At 19.7% G+C, this 19,428-nt stretch overlaps 4 protein-coding genes across 10 annotated transcripts in view; 1 reads left to right on the top strand and 3 right to left on the bottom strand.

Moving 5' to 3' along the window:
* LOC122717791 (potassium voltage-gated channel protein Shab) overlaps positions 1-4,867 on the top strand; it is a 71,201-nt gene extending 66,334 nt beyond the window's left edge. For 3 of the 5 annotated variants that reach the window (XM_043942184.1, XM_043942188.1, XM_043942189.1), the window contains 2 exons: positions 1,175-1,561; positions 4,266-4,867. In XM_043942184.1, coding sequence (XP_043798119.1) covers positions 1,175-1,561; positions 4,266-4,507 — 629 coding nt within the window. In that variant the 3' untranslated portion in view covers positions 4,508-4,867. The remainder of the gene's footprint in view (positions 1-1,174; positions 1,562-4,265) is intronic. The other 2 variants (XM_043942185.1, XM_043942187.1) reach the window with 2 other exon arrangements.
* Positions 4,868-9,622: 4,755 nt separating this feature from the next.
* Positions 9,623-12,412, bottom strand: LOC122717765 (opsin, ultraviolet-sensitive). Its single transcript, XM_043942151.1, has 5 exons — positions 12,180-12,412; positions 11,794-12,009; positions 10,944-11,325; positions 10,157-10,341; positions 9,623-9,772 (listed from the first exon to the last, which is right to left on the bottom strand). Exons 1-5 carry the CDS (start codon positions 12,410-12,412, stop codon positions 9,664-9,666), a joined length of 1,125 nt encoding a protein of 374 aa, XP_043798086.1. The 3' UTR covers positions 9,623-9,663.
* Positions 12,413-12,415: 3 nt separating this feature from the next.
* Positions 12,416-19,139, bottom strand: LOC122717763 (FAD synthase-like). Of its 3 annotated transcripts, none has more exons than XM_043942150.1 (7): positions 19,104-19,139; positions 15,896-16,056; positions 15,377-15,626; positions 14,788-15,226; positions 14,483-14,624; positions 13,537-13,975; positions 12,416-12,550 (listed from the first exon to the last, which is right to left on the bottom strand). In XM_043942150.1, exons 2-6 carry the CDS (start codon positions 16,043-16,045, stop codon positions 13,550-13,552), a joined length of 1,407 nt encoding a protein of 468 aa, XP_043798085.1. In that variant the 5' UTR covers positions 16,046-16,056; positions 19,104-19,139; the 3' UTR covers positions 12,416-12,550; positions 13,537-13,549. The 3 variants fall into 3 exon arrangements, with proteins under 3 accessions (XP_043798085.1, XP_043798084.1, XP_043798083.1); XM_043942149.1 differs by having other exon boundaries at positions 12,482-12,615; XM_043942148.1 differs by lacking the exon at positions 12,416-12,550 and having other exon boundaries at positions 13,307-13,975.
* Positions 16,388-18,506, bottom strand: LOC122717762 (tRNA (guanine(37)-N1)-methyltransferase). Its single transcript, XM_043942147.1, has 3 exons — positions 18,384-18,506; positions 16,781-18,307; positions 16,388-16,592 (listed from the first exon to the last, which is right to left on the bottom strand). Exon 2 carries the CDS (start codon positions 18,267-18,269, stop codon positions 16,848-16,850), a length of 1,422 nt encoding a protein of 473 aa, XP_043798082.1. The 5' UTR covers positions 18,270-18,307; positions 18,384-18,506; the 3' UTR covers positions 16,388-16,592; positions 16,781-16,847.
* Positions 19,140-19,428: the final 289 nt, after the last annotated feature.

The raw sequence follows: 19,428 nt of genomic DNA, 5'->3' as shown, positions 1-19,428 counted from the left end.
TGTATATTTTATTTTTTCACAATTAATTTGTAATAATTTTAATAAATTCAAGTATCTAATCCTTATAATTTTTTTAATATTTTTAATAATATCTATTTAAATAAATATTTGAAATAAAATTCTCTAGTTTCAAATTTTTAACCTTTTAATTTGAAATAAATATATATATGTAATATATTATATGTAATATAATTATATGTAATATTTTTATCAAACATAAAAATATATATCTTTATTTCATCTTTATTTGTTTTATATTAAAAAAATATTGCATCCAAATTATATATTATTCTATATGTATATCTAGAAATTATTTTATATTTAATATAAAAAAAAATAATAATATTCAAAAAATAATTATATTTAATATAAAAATAAAAAATAATAATTGCATTAATGAATCATTTTAATTCATTTTTTTTAATTTAATATTTTAATATTTTAAATAAAACAATAAATACTTGTATATAAATTATAAATTATAAAATCAAGTTATTTTATATTATAATTAATTTATTTATAATTTGATTTATATTATAATTAATTATATGTAATTAATTTTAAAGAAATTTTTTTCATATTACTATTTTTTATATTTTTCATATATTATAATATTAAAAAATATTTAAGAAATAATTTCAAAAAATGTTTATGAATAAAACAAAAAATTATTTTATTCGATATTTAAATAATTAAATAATTTCAAGAAAAATCAAATTTTTATTCAAATATAAATAAGAAATAATATATTAAAATAATATATTATTTAACTTCCTAGAATCAATGAAAGATTATAATAATTATAATTTTAATAATAATTAATTTTAAATTTTTACAACAAATTCCAATTCTTTTCTTTCGTTAAATAAATAAAATTAATAATTATTTTCTAAATATTTTCCAATTATTTAAATAATAATATTTTAATTATTTAATTTAATATTTAAATATAATTAATAAATATAATATATTTTTAAAAATATATTATTATTTTCTACTAATTATGTACTTTTTAATATATATAAATATATCTATATTAAACATATCATTCTTATATCTATCAGTAACATGTTTAATGGCTGAATCACATTATATATATTTGAGTCATATCTATCTATCAATTTACTCTTTTATCGATTTTTTTTATATTCTGGGTCAACGCAATACTTGGAAGTGTCTACTGTATATGCAGGTCATCGAAGGCAAATTTCAGGAACGAACACTGAGAGCAAACTTTCCCTGTCCATTGATTCGATAGATAGCGAGGATGTGCCTTTCATAGATAAGCACCGAATATCCAAGTCAATTCTGAAGAAATCTGAAAGCAGCAATAATTACTATAACAACATCGGAGATTCAGATACGGAGAAGCTTATCACAGATAATGCTTCGATCATAAGTATGTGCGATAATGAAACGAGCACCTGTGATGTTTTCACCAATATAAACGGGACAAGGATAAAACAATCTGTTTCCCCATTACTGTCTAAGATGAATCAAAGCGAAGAAAAGAATTGTGTTTCAAAGATGAAGAGATCGATATTCGACGAGGTTCTTGAAGGTACTTAGCTTCTCCTTTTGTAGTTTTTTTGTAGTTCGTTGAAGTAAATACTAAAAAATTAATTACAAGAAATTGTTTTATTTATTTGTTTATTATAAATTTTATATTTTTTCATTTTTTAAAAGAATATCATAGTTAGTCGCTTGAAAAAATCCACTAACAAATTGATTTTTTAATTATTTAATATCAGACTTGAATATTTCAAAAGAGTTTAATATTATTTTAAAATTATTTTTTAAGGTTATTTGAAATAATAATAAATTATTTGAAAAAATAATGAAATATTTTATACAATTAAATTAATTTATTTAGCATAGATTTTAGATTTATTTTTTTTTTTTTGTTATTTCATGAAGTAAAATATTCATTAATTGATAATATTTTGTATCTAATTGATTTAAGATAAATCACATATATAAATCTTTAATTTTTATAGTTTCGATATTTCAAGTCTTATCATTGTGTAAAAATTTATCAAAAAATATCAGCATCATGACTTTGAATATACTTTTTTTTAAAATTCTATTTTTATTTACTGTTGAAATAAGAAAAAACTGAACATCTTTAAGTGCATATAATACTATGTATCTAAGTTAGGTTCAAATATTTATAATTCTAACAAATTGAGAAAATGTTAAAAACATACATTTTTAAGATCTAAATCAATTTCTAATTTCTAATTTGTGCTAGATTTATTGAAATTTAAATTTACGTAAATTTTGTAAACTGTTTAAAAATAAGATAATATTCAGAAAACATACTTGCTATTTCTTTAATACTATTTCTTTAATACTATTTCTTTAGTACTTATTTACTTCTGTTTTTTTTTTATATCTCTGGGATTTAGCGATTTATTGTAAACATAAAAATTACAAACATAAAATAAATAAATTTTTCTCCATTTTATATATATAAATGTTTCTAAAAAATCATATGAATAGTATTATAATCATAAAATAAAATCATAAAATAAATCATATAATCATAAAATAAAAATATTATTATTATAAAATTTACTCTAATAATACTTTTATAGAATAGAAAAATATATTAATTTTTTTATATACATGAATATAATATGAATATTTAACAAAATTTTTTTAAAGAATTATTGAAAATATAATAATATTACTAATGCGATTTTTACTGAATTTTACTGAATGAAAAAACGTTAAATATTATATAATTAACATAATATATTAAATATTATATAATATTATATAATATTATATATGTAACGATTTTATAATGATTCTATTCAAAATTTTTCTTGTATTTTTGTTATCAATTATTCATATAATTCATTCGTGATTAAAATATTTATTAAAATGGAAATATTCACGCTATCAATATAATTTGGAGTGTTGCATAAAATGTTATTTATGGACTATCATTATTATTAATGATCAAAAAAATTAAAAAATGATCAAAAAAATATTTTATTTGATTATAATGATATAATATTAAAAATTGATTATTATCAAATTAAATTATAAAAAGTATTATCGTTCTACTGGATATTATTATATATATAATTATATATTATTATATATATAAAATTATAAAATTATAAAAAAATAATATTTCACTATTCTAAAATTCCATAAAATATATTTTAATAATTGTCAAGTTCAATTTAATTTAGGTACAATTTTATCATGCTTATTCGGCTCGATCGATTTTTTTCTCGATAAAACTTTAGTAATTATTAATAATAATCATTTGATAAATTGTTATAAATGATCCAAATTTGAAAAAAACACAAAAGCAAGATATTTTTAATTTCGTCATTAAAATATGAGTTAGAGTTATAAATAGTTAGAGAATCAAATCCTTTGCAGAATAAACTTTTTATTTTTACATATGTATGTATATACATACATATATGTATGTATGTATGTAAAAATTATCCGATTTAACATTGTTTCGCTTTTTCTTCTAAAAATTCTGAGTATTACTCATCCTGCATATTAAATCTGAGTCTCATGGATTTATTAATTTATTAAGACTAATTTAACCTAATAGATATTATGAAAAATCTATCAATTATTAAGTAAATTTCGCTAGCAATCAAATTTTTATAATAAGTATATTATCTTTTAGTTAATATTTTTTCAAAAAATTGATGATTATTTAAGTTGATTATTTATCATTTGTTTAATAATTTTTGTATTTAAATATTTAAATATTTTATATTCCTATGTATAAATTAAATATTTATATATTTGATATAACTTTAATTATTTCCAGTACTTTTTTTCATAAAATTTTATGCATTTCAAAAATTATTATATATAATATATATATATTATATATAAATAAAATATATAAATATAAATAAAATCATTTTATATATATATAATTGTATATTATATAAACTTATATATTAAAATTTTTAGAAATACATTTTTATTAAAAATATAATTTTTTAAAATTTAGAAAAATATATATACATATAATATAATCATAATTTTTTAAATATTTTTTAAAAATTTTAATATATAAGTTTATATAATATACAATTATATATATATATATATAAAATGATTTTATTTATATTTCCTATATTTTTAAATTTATTTTGAAATAAAAGATTTTATGTCATTTTTAAATCTATTTATCATTTATCATTTTTTTAAAAATATGAATACACTTATCATCGTTTTAATTAATTTCAATAATTTAATTTTTAATAAATTTTTAGAAGAGAAGCACACGCAAGATGAAGTAATGACAGAGAATAAGAACAAAGAGGAACGAAAAAAATCGCGAGTAAAGATGGAGGAATCTTCGAAGGACAGTCAAACAATATTGATATCTTCATTACGAGCTCATAAAGCAAAAAAATTAAACATCGAGGATAAACGAAAGATCAAGATGAGTAGTAATAATTGCAAAGGAACCGATACAAATTGTCTTCCTCAAGAACATCATTTCTCGTCATAGCGTAATATTCTTTTAGTATAATATTTTTGTTCTATATTGCGTATATATATGTAGATACAAAACACTCTGCAATCATATCTTAATATTTTCTTTTTTAGAAATACCATTAATTTCTGAAACGCTTTGCGATCATACATTAATATTTTTTCTTCTGTAATAATTAAACTATACATTTACTTTCGAATATAATGATATATTGTTGATACATCAATTCGATCTATCATATAAATATATATAAGGGAATGTACGATAATTTTTAAAAAGAATGATATACGTTCGATAATATTAAAATAAAGATTGATTAATGCACACAAAGGATCCATATTTTCGAAAAAAAAAATGGAAAAAAATTATAAAGAATGCATACGCTTGAAAGAATTACAAAGATAGTATTTTAAAAAAAAAAAATTGAGATATAATATTAAGAAAAATACAAAATAGTACATAAAATAATAAAAATAAAATAAAAACAAGTGTTAAAGAATGTTAACAAGTGTTAATCAAAGTTTTAAAAAAACAGATTCAAAAATAATATAAATAATAATAATTCTAATAATAATAGAAATTAATAATAATAATAATAATAATAGCAAATAAAAATTTTTAGGCAATATGCTTTTTCTTGTTCGCTGAAAAAAAGAGAATTTCATGAGATATATTCTAATCTACATAATCATATAACTCTGTTATTTTCTCCTTTCGCCTAATTTCATTAGAACAGCTTTGCGTCACGCGAATACTATATGCATTAAATAGCATAATGAAAACACGCAATCTTAATCTATAAATAATTGAGAAATCTATCGTTTTTTTTAAAACGAACTTTCGAATAAATTTTACTAATATATTGTTTGAAATTACAAGTGTTCGTTCGTCTATTGAGTGTCTTATGTATAATTAGATATAATAATATTGTTGTAAGAAGATATTAGACACGCGAAATGACACATGCCTGGTTAAGATCAAAACATATAACATAACATAAGTACTTGAAAAAGTGTAGGAACGTAAATTATGAAAAAACTTGATGATAACTGCCCTTTTTAAATTTTTAAATTTTCATTTTTGTTCTATTTAATTAATTTTTTAAAATATGAATAAATAAAAATAAGAATAATACAATTTAAACAAATAATATTATTCTTACTTATATTTCAAATATTTTAAATAAATTTTAAATAAATTCAAAACATGTTATATTTATATAGACATGTATAAATTAAAATTATTATTGTATAAATTAAAACATTTACAGGTTGTTCTATTCATTCTGTTGTATATTATATTCTAGAAAACAATATATAGTAGTATATAAATGAATTTATTTTTAAATTTTATGAACTAAAATAAATAATATAAATAAATAATAGGTTTTTAAATAATATATAGAACATAAAACTCTTAATCTATTTAAAAAAAAAAATAAAGTTGCAAAGTTGCAAAATTATTTCTTATGCATTAATATTTCTTATTATATAGTACAATTTAAATTTTATATAATTATAAAAAATATAACTTCAATAATACTATGAAAAGTAATATAATAATACAAAACAGAATTATTAGAATCCTGTAATAAATTATTTACATTAAAATTGATGTAAAAATAATTTCTTTTTCATTTAATTTTAGATACGAAACTTCACTTCCGAAGAGTTATATTTACCTAATCATTTTTTTCCATATTATTTTATATAATTAGCAAATTCACTGTGAAAAGCGCTTATATGTATGACCATGAATTTAGTTCATTTTTAAAAGTTGAAAAAAAAGTGTACTTCTCGAATGTTATAGATATTAAAAAATGATAAAACGTGTTAATATGCTCATATAGAAAATAGCCAAAGCGCAAGTATTGTCTGTGCTATATCTGATGATGTACTGATGTCTATTAGCCGCGGTAACGATTATATTTTCCATGAAACTTTTATACAATCGCGTTAAATAACAGTGAAATAATTATTAATTTATTATTTTCGCCGAAAAAAAAAAGAAAAATGACATATAATAGAAAGATTTAACGCGCAAATATAATTGCAATGCGTACTCAAAAAATTCAATCATCTCTTTTTTTCTTAAATGGTGATCGTTTTTTTTTTATTTTAATCGAAAGAAACATAAAAGATCTCTCTGTAATTTAAATTTTGCTGTAATTTGTCAAGCAAAACAAAGACGTTCTCTCCTACATTTTTAAACAAGACGTCAATAAAATACATATCTCTAGTGGCATTTCTATTCATTGTTATCGTAGATATAGAAAAATATATAACTATTACAATTGCAAATTAATGAAGAAAAAAAAAATTAATATTTCCCATAAATGCATCTATTTAGGAATTTTTATTATGTTGATGGTTCGAAATTCACACCTCACGAATATTTTTTATTATACTTTTTATTAATATTAAATGCATTTCTCAATATAAAAGTTTTTTTTAAAAAATAATATAAATAATTTTGATTGTAATTTTTTTTTATATCAAATATAAATATATTTATTAGAATGTCATTAGTTTTAAAAAATTTTTCACTTTAAAAGTTATCAATATCTTTTTTTATATTTGTTATTCAAAGTTAGATCTTGATATCTTGTAATTGCTTAAAATTTTTAAATAAATCAATATCTTCTGTGAATTAATATAGTCGGAAGTTCCTAGAAAGATATATGAAAAAATGATTTATTATTTATTATTCTAATTGTCTTAGAAAAATTAGTGACAACATAGTACAAAAAAAACTATATCATAGAAAGGCATCAAATAAATTTTAGATTATTAATATTTAATTATAGATTAATAATATTTATATAGATTAATAATATTTAATATTTAATATTTAAGATAGTATTAAAAAAAATTTTAAATCACTGCGCAATAAATTTTGAGTATACATATATAAAAACAATATAGAAAAAGACATTTTTTTTACTAATTTCATAGTTCAAATATTTCTATATTTTTATTGATCTTAATTTAATGGAATAAGTCTGATGATCGAGGCGTAACGCTTTGATAATTGATATACATAAAACTAAACAATGTAAAATAACTTTTTATTCACTTTTTTATCAAATAATCGAAAAAAATTGAAGGATTTTTTATATCGATAACAATTTTCATCTACGCAAAATATAATTCGACACAAAGATGTTCGAAATTAAAATGTTTATTTGATTAAAGAAAAAACTAAAAATATTAATTACAAAATATAGATATATAATTATACAATGCAATTCTCAATTATGCAATGTAGTTATATAAAAGATTTTTTAATATTTATAATATAATTTATAATATCAATCTATTACAAGCATAAGTTAATTTGATTTATTCTGCTGTCCATATAAATTTTTTTTATTTTCGAATTTTTAAGGCCTAGAATTGTAGCTATAATATGTAATAAATGAATAAAGTTGTAATTTGCCAATTTTAGTTCTTCATTGCAGCATTCTTTATTAATTATATACTATTACCTATATATATATTTTTATACATTAACAATAATGTGAATACATTAATAATATATATTCACATTTACAATAATGTTGGATACAAGTTATTGTATCATTAAGTGCATGTATATGTGTTGAATGATCTTTCGATTGAGGTAAATGTTTGTGTGTATAATAAAATACTAGTGCTTGTAACGATAAGATTGTATTACAATTGCAGTATGTCTATATGAAATCTGGATCTCTCATTATATTTCTAACAATAATCATCTCCGATGGTCAAAACATAATGCGTAGTACAAAGAAAACTATCTATTTCTATCCGATGTTGTATGTTTACGACAAGATTAGATTAGATTAAATTTATTAATTAAATTTCTCTTGTTTTATTTTTTGGTAAGGATTCGTCTTCTTTGGAATCTTTTCTAATAAAAGGATCGCAATTTTTTGATGGGATATAATAATATATAATAATAATTATAGATAATAAAATCACGGTTAGTATCCTTGCGATATCCCCAAGTTAGAGGAAAATTCCTCAAACTGGTTGGTCAACGTTAGGATCGAGCCAGGTTATCTCAAAAATATATAATTAATGAGTATCAATTAATCAAAAACAATGTCCTACCAAGCAATATTATTCTAATTTCTTTGTTTAGGCTTAGTAAGAGACCAGTAATTGATAATAATGGAAAAAAATTTTCATGCGAGGAACTTCTTCAAATAAGCAAATCATAAATCTCGCAAGCACATATTGCTTGCGATTAATGTATATACTGACTTAATTAAGATATGTTTGAATTTCAATTTATAAATAAAAAATCAAATTTTTTCATTTAAATTATTTATCATATAAAAAAATTATTAAATCTTTTTTTAAATTTTTTATTTTTAAAAAATAAAATATTTTGTTGAATATACTTCGTTAAATAATTTTCATATAAAATCTTTTTTACAATATAGTAATAATATTACAGTCATACAATAATATATCATATAAAACAATGAAATATAACAATAATATAAAAATAAAAACAAAGAGATAAAACACAAAAGAAATGAAAAAAATGAAAGAAAGAAAAAAAATATGAAACACAAAATGAAAGAAAAAATTATAAAAAAAAAAATCGCTGTTTTTTCAAAAATATTTAATATACATATTTATTCTTTCTTCTAATTACATATTTATTCTTCATGCCTTTAATATAATTATATATAATATAATTTAGAAAGAGTTTTAGAAAGATAATATATATTATATAAAACTGTTTTAGAAAAAGAATATATTAATATAATATATATAATATAAAACATTGTAAGATATATTTTAGCTATGCAATGATTAGCAATAACTATGAACAATAAAAATGAGAAAAAAATTAATGATCATGTAAGTTCGCCAATTAGTGTTCATCAACATATATCACAAGATATGAATAATAAACTATTTTAGTTTATTATTTTTATTTTCTTTTGCGAAAAAATATATAGTAAAATATATAATAAATATTTATATAATATTTATGTACATTATATATGCAAATTACATTGAGGAAAATTATGGAAGTACATAATGCCAGAAAATTGCTTTATTGTTTTCACTATACAAGGACTGCATATTTTTAATGGAATGGAAATAAAATAATCAAACAAAAGCCGAACACAATCCTATTCTTTGTTCTCGGAAAACAGTTTTAATTAAAATTTAACTTGAGGCCGGTGGTGTACTTACTGTCTCAGTTGTAGTGCTTGTCGAATCAGATATTGGTTTTTCTTGTAATTCTAGCCATGGTAGTCGTTTCTGTAGTTCTAATCTATTTAAATAGTTATGTATATTTTATCTCATCTTTAATATAAATTATAAATTTCTAGAAATTTATTTTTATATATAATACAATAATAAAATATCAAAATTGTAATTATAATCAAAATTTATTCAATAAAAATTAAAAAACATGAAAAAAATTTTAAATAAAAGAATATATCAAAAATAATACTTATTAAAAGATATACATATATTATATCATATATCTTATTATATCTTATATATAATAATATAAGATATAATATATATATTATAATTTTATTTAAAAAAATTATAAATATTATAATAGAAATAAATTAGAAATAATTTTAATTTTTTAATATATATTCTTAATATGTTCAAAAACATTTTACAATTGATTACATAAATTTACCTATATTTGGGATGACTTATGGCATATACATATGGATCCAAACAAGCAACAGCTTTACATGTACATGCAGGTATCATCGTAACACCAGGTGTTAAAAGTGCTTTATTACCAAATGCACCAATCATTGACATCACACCATATGGAGTCCATGAGAGAACATATAAGAAGCAAATTGTGATGGCAGCCTTCAAATAAACACAAAAATATTAATTATAAATATCAAAAAATTATAATTAATATAAATAATAGTTCTTTAAAAATAGCTAAATAAATACATTATTAAATATAAATAATAACATAATATATAAAATATATAAATAATAATATATTTTTTATTTTAAACAAAAAGATTGATAGCAATAGAAAATAAATAAAAGAAAATAAATAAAAAAGATTTTATCTTAAAGTACAAGATTGAGCATTGTCTTTTTAATTATAATAAAATATTTATATATTGATATTGATATTATATTATAAATCAATTACAATTATGATATGAAATAATTATATGATTTATATAATATTCGAATTTCATTTCCATTATTTATAAAATATTAAAAATTTGAAACAAAAAACTTGATTTATTTAAGCATTGTTTTATTAAATTATCACAATAATGATATTCGATTAATATTAATATTAATAAAATTATTATAAGAATTGATATAATTGATAAAATAAAAAATTAAAATTATAAAAAAATATAAATATAATAATATAATAAATATAATAAATATAAAAAAAAAATTATAATTTAATCGAAAACATAATAATAAAAACATAATACCTTTGCTATACGAATTTCAGCACTTTGAGAACTTGTATTCGCATTACTTCGTAAACTATCGACGTTCATTTTCTTTGCCTGTTCTCGGAGTGCTTTCTCATGATTTACGACATGACTGACAATTTGACTATAATAATAGATTATAAGTATCATTGGAATGCAATAGGAGAAAGTAAATATGGTAGCAACAAAAATTCGTATTTCATTAGTATCAGTCAGATAATCGAAAGAACAACTGGTAAGAAAGCCTTCTGGTACAAAACGTCCCCATACTCCCATTACAGGCATTAGTGCCCATGGTATGGTATAAGTCCAGATTAATACGATAAATAAAATTACTTGTCCACGCGATAATTTGCCATCCAATGGTCTTGCTATTGTACTGAAATAGAATATATTAAACTTATTTTATAAATGAAGACAAGATTTTATGAAAATCATAGAATGAAGATTATAGAAAATCTTTTTCATATTGAAAAGATATATATATTATATTATAAAAAATACTAGATAAAATCTATTCTTATTTATTATTGAATTAAAATATTATAAAGTTAAAATTTGATAATAATATTATCGTAAAAATATTATTATACAGTATTATTATAATATATTCTATAAATTAGCCAACTTAAAATTTTTCTTTTTCTCTTATATAAAATCAAATTTTTATAAAAATTAAAAAATTAAAATTTGAAGTTTATAAATTCAATAATTTATCTCATATTTAAATTTAATAATATCTTGAAATAAGTTACATGATTAATTTTTACGGTATAGAATTAAATTATTTCGATAAATTTATTTGTTTATAATTTTTCTTATTTAAAAATAAAATAAAATTTCGTACCTGTATCTATCATATGCTATAGCTGCATTTGTAATCGCAGCACCGATTCCAGTTAAAGAACCAATAACTGCAAATATTTGACATCCTAAGTTTCCCAAAGCAAAACCAGTATTAAAGGAATTGTATATAAAAATAGGTGTCTTGATCATCATAAAGAAGTCGCAAATTGCCAGATTCACAACAAACATATTTGAAGGAGTCCTTAATGATTTAGCACTTGGAAAAATGATAAAAAATTAAACATAAGAATTAATTTAATTTATATTTTTATAATGATAAAAATAATATAAAATTTCAATATTTTATGATATATTAACAATAAAAAGAAATATTGCAGCAAAAATAATATTAAAGTAATGAATATTTTAATAAAGAAAATAACTTACGCGCAAAAGATCCATATTACTAAACCATTTCCGAGTAAAGCAAGAAAAGTAAAAAGAATATATAAAAGGGCCAATAAATAATGAAGAGAGGGGTTCGGCTCAGGATAGACCAGCCAATGTTCCGGTATATGAACTAATTCTTCAGCGGGAACATTCCATCCCAGCAAACGTGGTGGTCCTGCAGGTAAGTATCTCGCTTCCCAATGAATACTGTCGTTGGACATCTCGATCATTCCGTTTGCCAGCCCCTCTCCTTGATACAGTTGGCTGTTTTATACCATTCCTTCTACCACCTTGAATCAACGAAACCTTAATCCACTAGCTTTGTTGGCTTCGTATGAGGATCAGCCGGGGATCATCCTCTAGTTGCTCTAGGTCAGCAAGAACGTGCGTCAACGTCATAAAAATTAATCACGATAATAGTCAGAATTTTTTTCTGAATCATAGAAATAGAAATTTCGATTTAATCAAGAATGAATGTTCCTTCGAATTTGATATATTATTTATTTTATATTTCATTTTCTAATTTATTAAAACATTAGCCAAAAAATAAATAAAAATATAGAAACGTTTATTTAGATATATTTATTTATAATTAAAATTTTATAATTAAAAATTATTTCCATTATTCTTTAGATTTATATATTGCTGTATTTAAATATATTTTTATCAGATATATAAAGATTATTATCAAATAATTTTTAAATTAATTTATTTATAGTTTTTATTAATATTAATATTTTCATAAAAACATTTTCTTGTTTCTTCAGTTAAATAATCAGAAATATTAAATATATAATTTAAAATTAAAGAAATATTTTTAAAAAATACGTATATAAAATATTCATGAAATATTTTTCAAAAATCAATTCTAAGGATCAAAACAAATACAAAAATTAATATATAAAAATATAAGTTATGATTTATTATTAAATTATAAATATTGAAATTTGCATTAAAAGAAAAGAGATACAAATAAAATAAAACTTTATCTCTGTTACACTCTGTTTTTCATAACAGAAAAAAAGAAATACAAACTTAAATTGCTATTTAACAATCAATATTTTTTTAATATCAATTTTTGTCTTTATTTTATTCTTTCTGTAATAATCAATTCTCCAAAAATATTCCACAAACATATTAACTCTATAATAAAATATTTTTAATAAAAAAAAAAACATTTTATATTAAAATATATTAAAATAAAAAGTAAAGAAAATAAAATATTCTTTGTATTTTTTTGCAATAGTTTTCAACTTGGATAAAATGTTGCATAATATTATAAAATAATAATTTATACATATATATATATATATATATATTTAATACATATATATATATTTTTTTTTTTTTTTACTTGTTTTTCATAGCTACATTCTGCCTTGTCTCTCTGTGGATTCATCAGTTAAAGTATATGCAGGAAAATATAATGATGAATCATTAGGATCCTGTAATCGTGGATTCGGTTTTGTTGTTGATTTTGTTCCTAAACTTGTATATCCTTTATCATATAATGGACAATAAGGTACATTATGTTTCAATAAAAATTTCCATACTTGATCATATGACCAATTTAAAATAGGATTTACACGAATTAAGTTTGGCCAATTTGGATCAGTTGGAGTAAAGGCTTCTAAATTTTCTGAACCAGGATCACCTTTTCTCATTCCCATAAGACTTGCTTTTATGTTTGTCTTTTCATTTAATAATGAACATAATGCTAATCGCATAGGATATTTTTTTTTTATTAGTTCTAAATCATAGTATTGAACAGCTTTTTCCACAAACGAATCCACCTTTAATATACATATAAGTAAAATTCTTTAATTAAATGTCTATAAAAATAAAAATTAAATATTTTATCATATAGGATGAAGCATTTAAAACAGGTTGTTGAATAACTTACAATAGAAAGAATGCTTACAATAGAAAGAAAAATGTCAAATTAAATTTTCTTGATTTTGAAGAATATATATTTAATGACAATAAATTTCTTATAAATGAAACCATTTTGAAACATTCTATTGGAATAAAAAATCATATCATATCATTTAAAAATATATTAAATATCTTTATATGCTTTTTCTATACTTCCATTTACAAAAAAATTGTTAAAATTAAATATTTCTTAAATATATCTTAAAACAAAGTAAGTTTGGTTTAATACTTTCTTTCTATTATAAAAAGTAAATTATTCAGATAGCTTGTTGTAGATATTTCATCCTGAATATGCAAATTATATGAATATGAATAAATTAGAAATGTCATTTAATAATTTTTAACCTTACTATTTTTAAACTTACTTCTGGAAATGGTTCCGCTATTACATATAAGCATAATAATGAAGAGATATTTTGTAATTTTGTAATACAGGCAGCTAAATGTAAAACTACTGTGCAATCTTTCCCACCATTAAAACTAATAAAAATTTCTTCTGGTTTATACCTTTTAAAAATATATATATTATAAAATAAAATAAAAATATATATATGAAATAAATTATATGTACCAAAAATATATATAAAAAGTGAATTATGAAAAAATTTTAGATTTATTCCTATTTTAAATGAAGATAATTTCATAACAAAATATTTTGTAACATACTTACATTTTATAACATTGTTGCAAAATATCTACTGCATATTTTATATGTACTTCATTTTCAGCATCTTTAAGAACTGTTTCTGCTTGATAATAACTAAATCCATCTTTTAGATTTCGAATTTTTTGAATTGGTAAAGAATATAAAAATTTTGCTTTTGCTTCCAAAACATCTTCTTTCTTTCCTTCTAATGTAATTCTTGTAAAAGAACACTCAGGTATTATTTGTGGATAACTACCAATATTAATTTTATCTTTCCAAAGCTTAGCATGTTCGTCTAAAATTTGTACTATTGATAATTCATTTAAATTAATATCTATTTGTTCAAAATATAAAGGAATATTTCCTTTTAGTTGAGGTATAATTGTATCAATAGAAAGCTCAAAATATTTTGGTGAGCCTGGTAACATGTATATATTTTTTACTTTTACTATGGCATATTTTTCTGAAAATTATTTTTTTATAATTAATTTCAGTAATAAAAATTTTTTATTCTATAAATAATATAATATACTAATAATATTAAAATATTTAACATAAAACTTTAAGAATAATTTTATATTAAATTTTTTTTTATTAAACAAAATTTACTCACTTGGTGAATATACATAAATAAGTTCACAAGGTCTTGGTACAATAGTAAGACGTTGAGCTTCTTTTTTGTGATTAGGAAAAAGATTTAAATAGATATCAACTAATTCTTCATGTTGTTCAAGTTTTAATCCCAAACCTTTAGCTATAGCTTCATATGTTACATCATCATGTGTAGGTCCAACACCACCAGATGTAAATACAATAGAATATTCTTTGGAGAAATCAAGTACAGTTTTTGCAATTTCATCCACCTAACATAAAATGCTACATTATATGTAGTGAGAATTTAGGTTTCAATGAAAAAATACATAAAAGTATATTTATATCTTAAAAATTGTATATTTTAATAAAATTTTGAAAAATATAACATAAAATATTATTTTCTTAATAAAATAAATAAAAAATATAAAAATTTAATAAAATTTAATATTTATATAATTATATGATTAAAATATAAATATTTTATAATTTTTATACACAATTATGAAAAACAAAGATTTTTTAAAAAAGTAATACACACAATATCAAGAATTACTGTTACTTTCCGAAGTTTAATACCAGAAGCTTGTAATCTTTTTGCCAAGTATGATGTATTTGTATCTATAATTTGTCCACGTAGAATTTCATCTCCTATTACAATTAAACCAGCAGTATAGACAGTTTCCATCATGAATGGTTTTCCTGTGCAGATTAAAATAGATTTATATTTATGAATTCTTCATTTAAAATTTATAAAAAACTAAAGTTATCATTAATCAAATAAGATACCATAAAACTTCTTGACATTTATGTCCAGATAAATAAAAAGAGATAATTAGGTGATAAGAAACAAACCCATTAAGTTTATGTATTTAATTATATTTATTTGATAAGAAATTTGTTCACTAAAAACTTACATAATATATTATTTACAATATTTTTGATATATTGTATAAAATAAATGAATATTATATTGTTAATTAAATACAAAATATTATAAATTTCAAACACTAAACTAAAAATATTGATTAAATTTGCATTTTGTCAACTAAAGAAGTTGTTATATCAGTTTGTACTAGTGCTATATTTTGCATCTTCTTTTTTTTGTTTTGTTTTGCATTAGTTTTTATTTTTGATTTAAATTTATTTACTTCTCTTCGTAATTCTTGAAACTGTTGATCAATTTGCACTGTTTTATCTATATTTCTCTTAGTTGTTTTATTTTTTTTCAAGTCCAACTATTAAAATTGAGAAAGAAAAATGGCATATATTATTATATTTTATTTATTGTATTCTACATATTATCTTATTACATATATTGAAATCTAAATATATTTATTTGTGAAATATGTAAATTCATGTTCATCATTAATATTTAAATATATTTTATTTTTGTAATTTATATTGTCTTAAAAAATTTACTTACTTTTTTTAAATTAATCATCACTTTTTGCGCTTTTGCCTTTAGTTTAACACTACGAACTGTTGCTATTTTAAACACATTTTTGTTTATTTGTTTCTTTTGTAATTTCTTGTTTTTTCCCATTATTTTCTGTAATATTATTACTTACATATATATCAAAATTATTTTCCATTTTTAATTTCTTCATTGCTGGCTCCTCGCCCATTAATATATTTTTAGTCAATAAAAATGATATACGAATCATTTTTTTATTTAAAGAAATATTTCTGACAAAATGTAAATCAATTAAGGAATTAGATGTTAATTTACAGCCAAGCTTTTGTTCTATTAATAATTGTCCCAATTTACAAGCATTTTCTCCTTTATTTGTTTTTACAAAACAATATAAATGAATAATTGGTGGTTGATAACAAATTTGTTTAATTTCATTTTCATTAAAAGAATCAAAAAATACATCTAAAAATTCAATTGCAAGTGCTGGCAAATTCATTATTATATGTTCTATACCACTTTGATTAGTAGCTCGCCTATTTAAAATATCAGTTTTAAAAATAGTTTTTAAAAAATCTCTACCATCCATATTAAAAGATTGAATATTTGTTTTAACTTTATTAGTGATGATATTTTTTTGTAACCATTTATAAGATTCAGGATTTAAATCATTTGCAAATACTTTAATTCCTTTACAAGCAGCAGGAATAGCAAATGGTCCAACTCCAGCAAATACATCATATAAAACATCATTAGGTTTCATAAATGTTATTAAATTTTTGTGTTCTGTACTTAAGCGAGGATTCCAATAAACTTGAGAAAAATCTAACTCATATATGTAACCATTTTCTTTTGCTGTTGCAATGGTATTTTTATCACCTGCAAGGATTTCTAAAGTAAAATTTCTAAAAGTTGTATGAATAATATTTATTTTGTTCAAAACTGTTCGAACATTTGGAATTGTATCAAGATAAACTTGACCAATAATAGTTTTATATGGTAAATGTATATCACGTAGATTTAAATGCACAATATGACCAATTATGCTATACGAGGTTGGAACTTCAATTTCCTTAGGTAAAATAGCTCTTAATATATCATAAGATTGCCAGTTATCATATTTCAAAATTATTTTTGTCATTCCAAATTGATTGTACATTTTTAGTAATTGCTTTTTTTCATCTTCTACAAAATCTTCAAAACATTGTATTAACAATGGATTCAAATATATAATAGTTTCATTATCCATACTTTGAATTGATTTAAAATTTTTTATTTTAAACAAATATTTTTTTACTATAGGTATTATATTAGATAGTTTTATACCATGAACTTTTAAAAATGGTAATTCAACAGTAGTTGTGAATGCAGTGCGATCCAAACATGTCATTCCTTGTACTGATTCCGAAGGAACCAGCAAAGAAGTCATTTTAATATACAAATGATATTGAGTCCAAATGTATCGCTTGATTAATGTAGTTAAACAACCACGCACAATCATCTATGAAATTATATAATCCCTTAACATGATGATAATCCCTACAAAGAATTTCTAATTATCTCATTTAATTTGATAAATATATATATTATATATTTTTAATATAATTTATTTTACCAAAAATTTATATATAAATTTAAAACAATAAAACATGAAGCATTAAAGATTTTCAGTACTACATTATATTTTATTTTACATAGAATGTTCACATATAAAAATAAATAATTATTCTTATATCAGTTATTTATGATATAATAATAATTATTTTATTAATTATTAAATGATAATAATTAATAAACGATAATAATAATTACTTTATTTATTAAAATATATAAATGCTTCATTGTACACAAATTTCTTTTTATATATTACATATGTTATATAAGATCTGTTATATATATAATTCAGCAAAAATATAAACATTTTATTTTTTTCCATAATTAAAATAATACGAAAATTAGGATAATAAAATATTTTATAAAAATAATTCTTCCGCAATAAAATTCCAATGAATTAAAATTTCATAATTAATTATTACTAAACAAAGTTATTGAAATTTATGAAATAACAAATATAAAAATAAAAAAAATAAAAAATTTAATTACATTAAAAAATTTATAATATTTATAATATTAATCAACAATTGTATATTTTTGAAAATTTATATTATTTTATGGAATACAAAAATATTGATAAACTTAAATAATTGTAATAGATCTAAAGAATAAATTTGTTTTTGAAGTACGTTTATTTCTTATAATAATTTGAAAAATGTAAAAAACAAATTTATTCTTTAAATTAAATAAATAAATAAATAAAAAACAGATATAAATTTACCTTTTGTTTTTTTTTGCAGAACTAATGTACTTTGTAATTAAACAAAAGATATCCTATTGATTAAGTAGGGTTATCAACTACACGTTTTATTTGAATAATACGTAAATCAAGTTATGAGTAAAAATATATGAACAAAAAATATTTTTACATAAACTATTAATAATTTTTTAAATTAATAAAATTTTGATTTCAAATAAAAAATACATAATAAATAAAATAATATTTCATTTAATAAGTGAAGTAAATAAAATAACACTTAAGTACTTATTTAATATTTGCATTGATTATTCTTCAAATATTTCTTTGAAAATTAGTTGAAAATTAA

This window comes from Apis laboriosa, unplaced genomic scaffold (assembly GCF_014066325.1).
Source record: "Apis laboriosa isolate Shangri-la unplaced genomic scaffold, ASM1406632v1 scaffold58_cov148, whole genome shotgun sequence".
Taxonomy (NCBI): Eukaryota; Metazoa; Arthropoda; class Insecta; order Hymenoptera; family Apidae; genus Apis; species Apis laboriosa.
Note: the sequence above shows the minus strand (reverse complement) of the source record. Positions and strands in the feature narration are given on the sequence as shown.

What these genes read in the sequence shown, in the direction of transcription:
- LOC122717763 (XM_043942150.1), bottom strand. Translation starts at nt 16,045, where the DNA reads ATGATGGAAACTGTCTATACTGCTGGTTTAATTGTAATAGGAGATGAA. An exon ending in TTGCAACAATGTTATAAAAT is followed by an intron (nt 14,625 to 14,787) that starts GTAAGTATGTTA and finishes TATTTTTAAAAG; the next exon opens with GTATAAACCAGAAGAAATTT. An exon ending in TAGCGGAACCATTTCCAGAA is followed by an intron (nt 13,976 to 14,482) that starts GTAAGTTTAAAA and finishes TGTATATTAAAG; the next exon opens with GTGGATTCGTTTGTGGAAAA.
- LOC122717762 (XM_043942147.1), bottom strand. Translation starts at nt 18,269, where the DNA reads ATGATTGTGCGTGGTTGTTTAACTACATTAATCAAGCGATACATTTGG.
- LOC122717765 (XM_043942151.1), bottom strand. Translation starts at nt 12,412, where the DNA reads ATGATCGAGATGTCCAACGACAGTATTCATTGGGAAGCGAGATACTTA. An exon ending in ATAGCATATGATAGATACAG is followed by an intron (nt 11,326 to 11,793) that starts GTACGAAATTTT and finishes ATTCTATTTCAG; the next exon opens with TACAATAGCAAGACCATTGG. An exon ending in CTGAAATTCGTATAGCAAAG is followed by an intron (nt 10,342 to 10,943) that starts GTATTATGTTTT and finishes GTTTATTTGAAG; the next exon opens with GCTGCCATCACAATTTGCTT.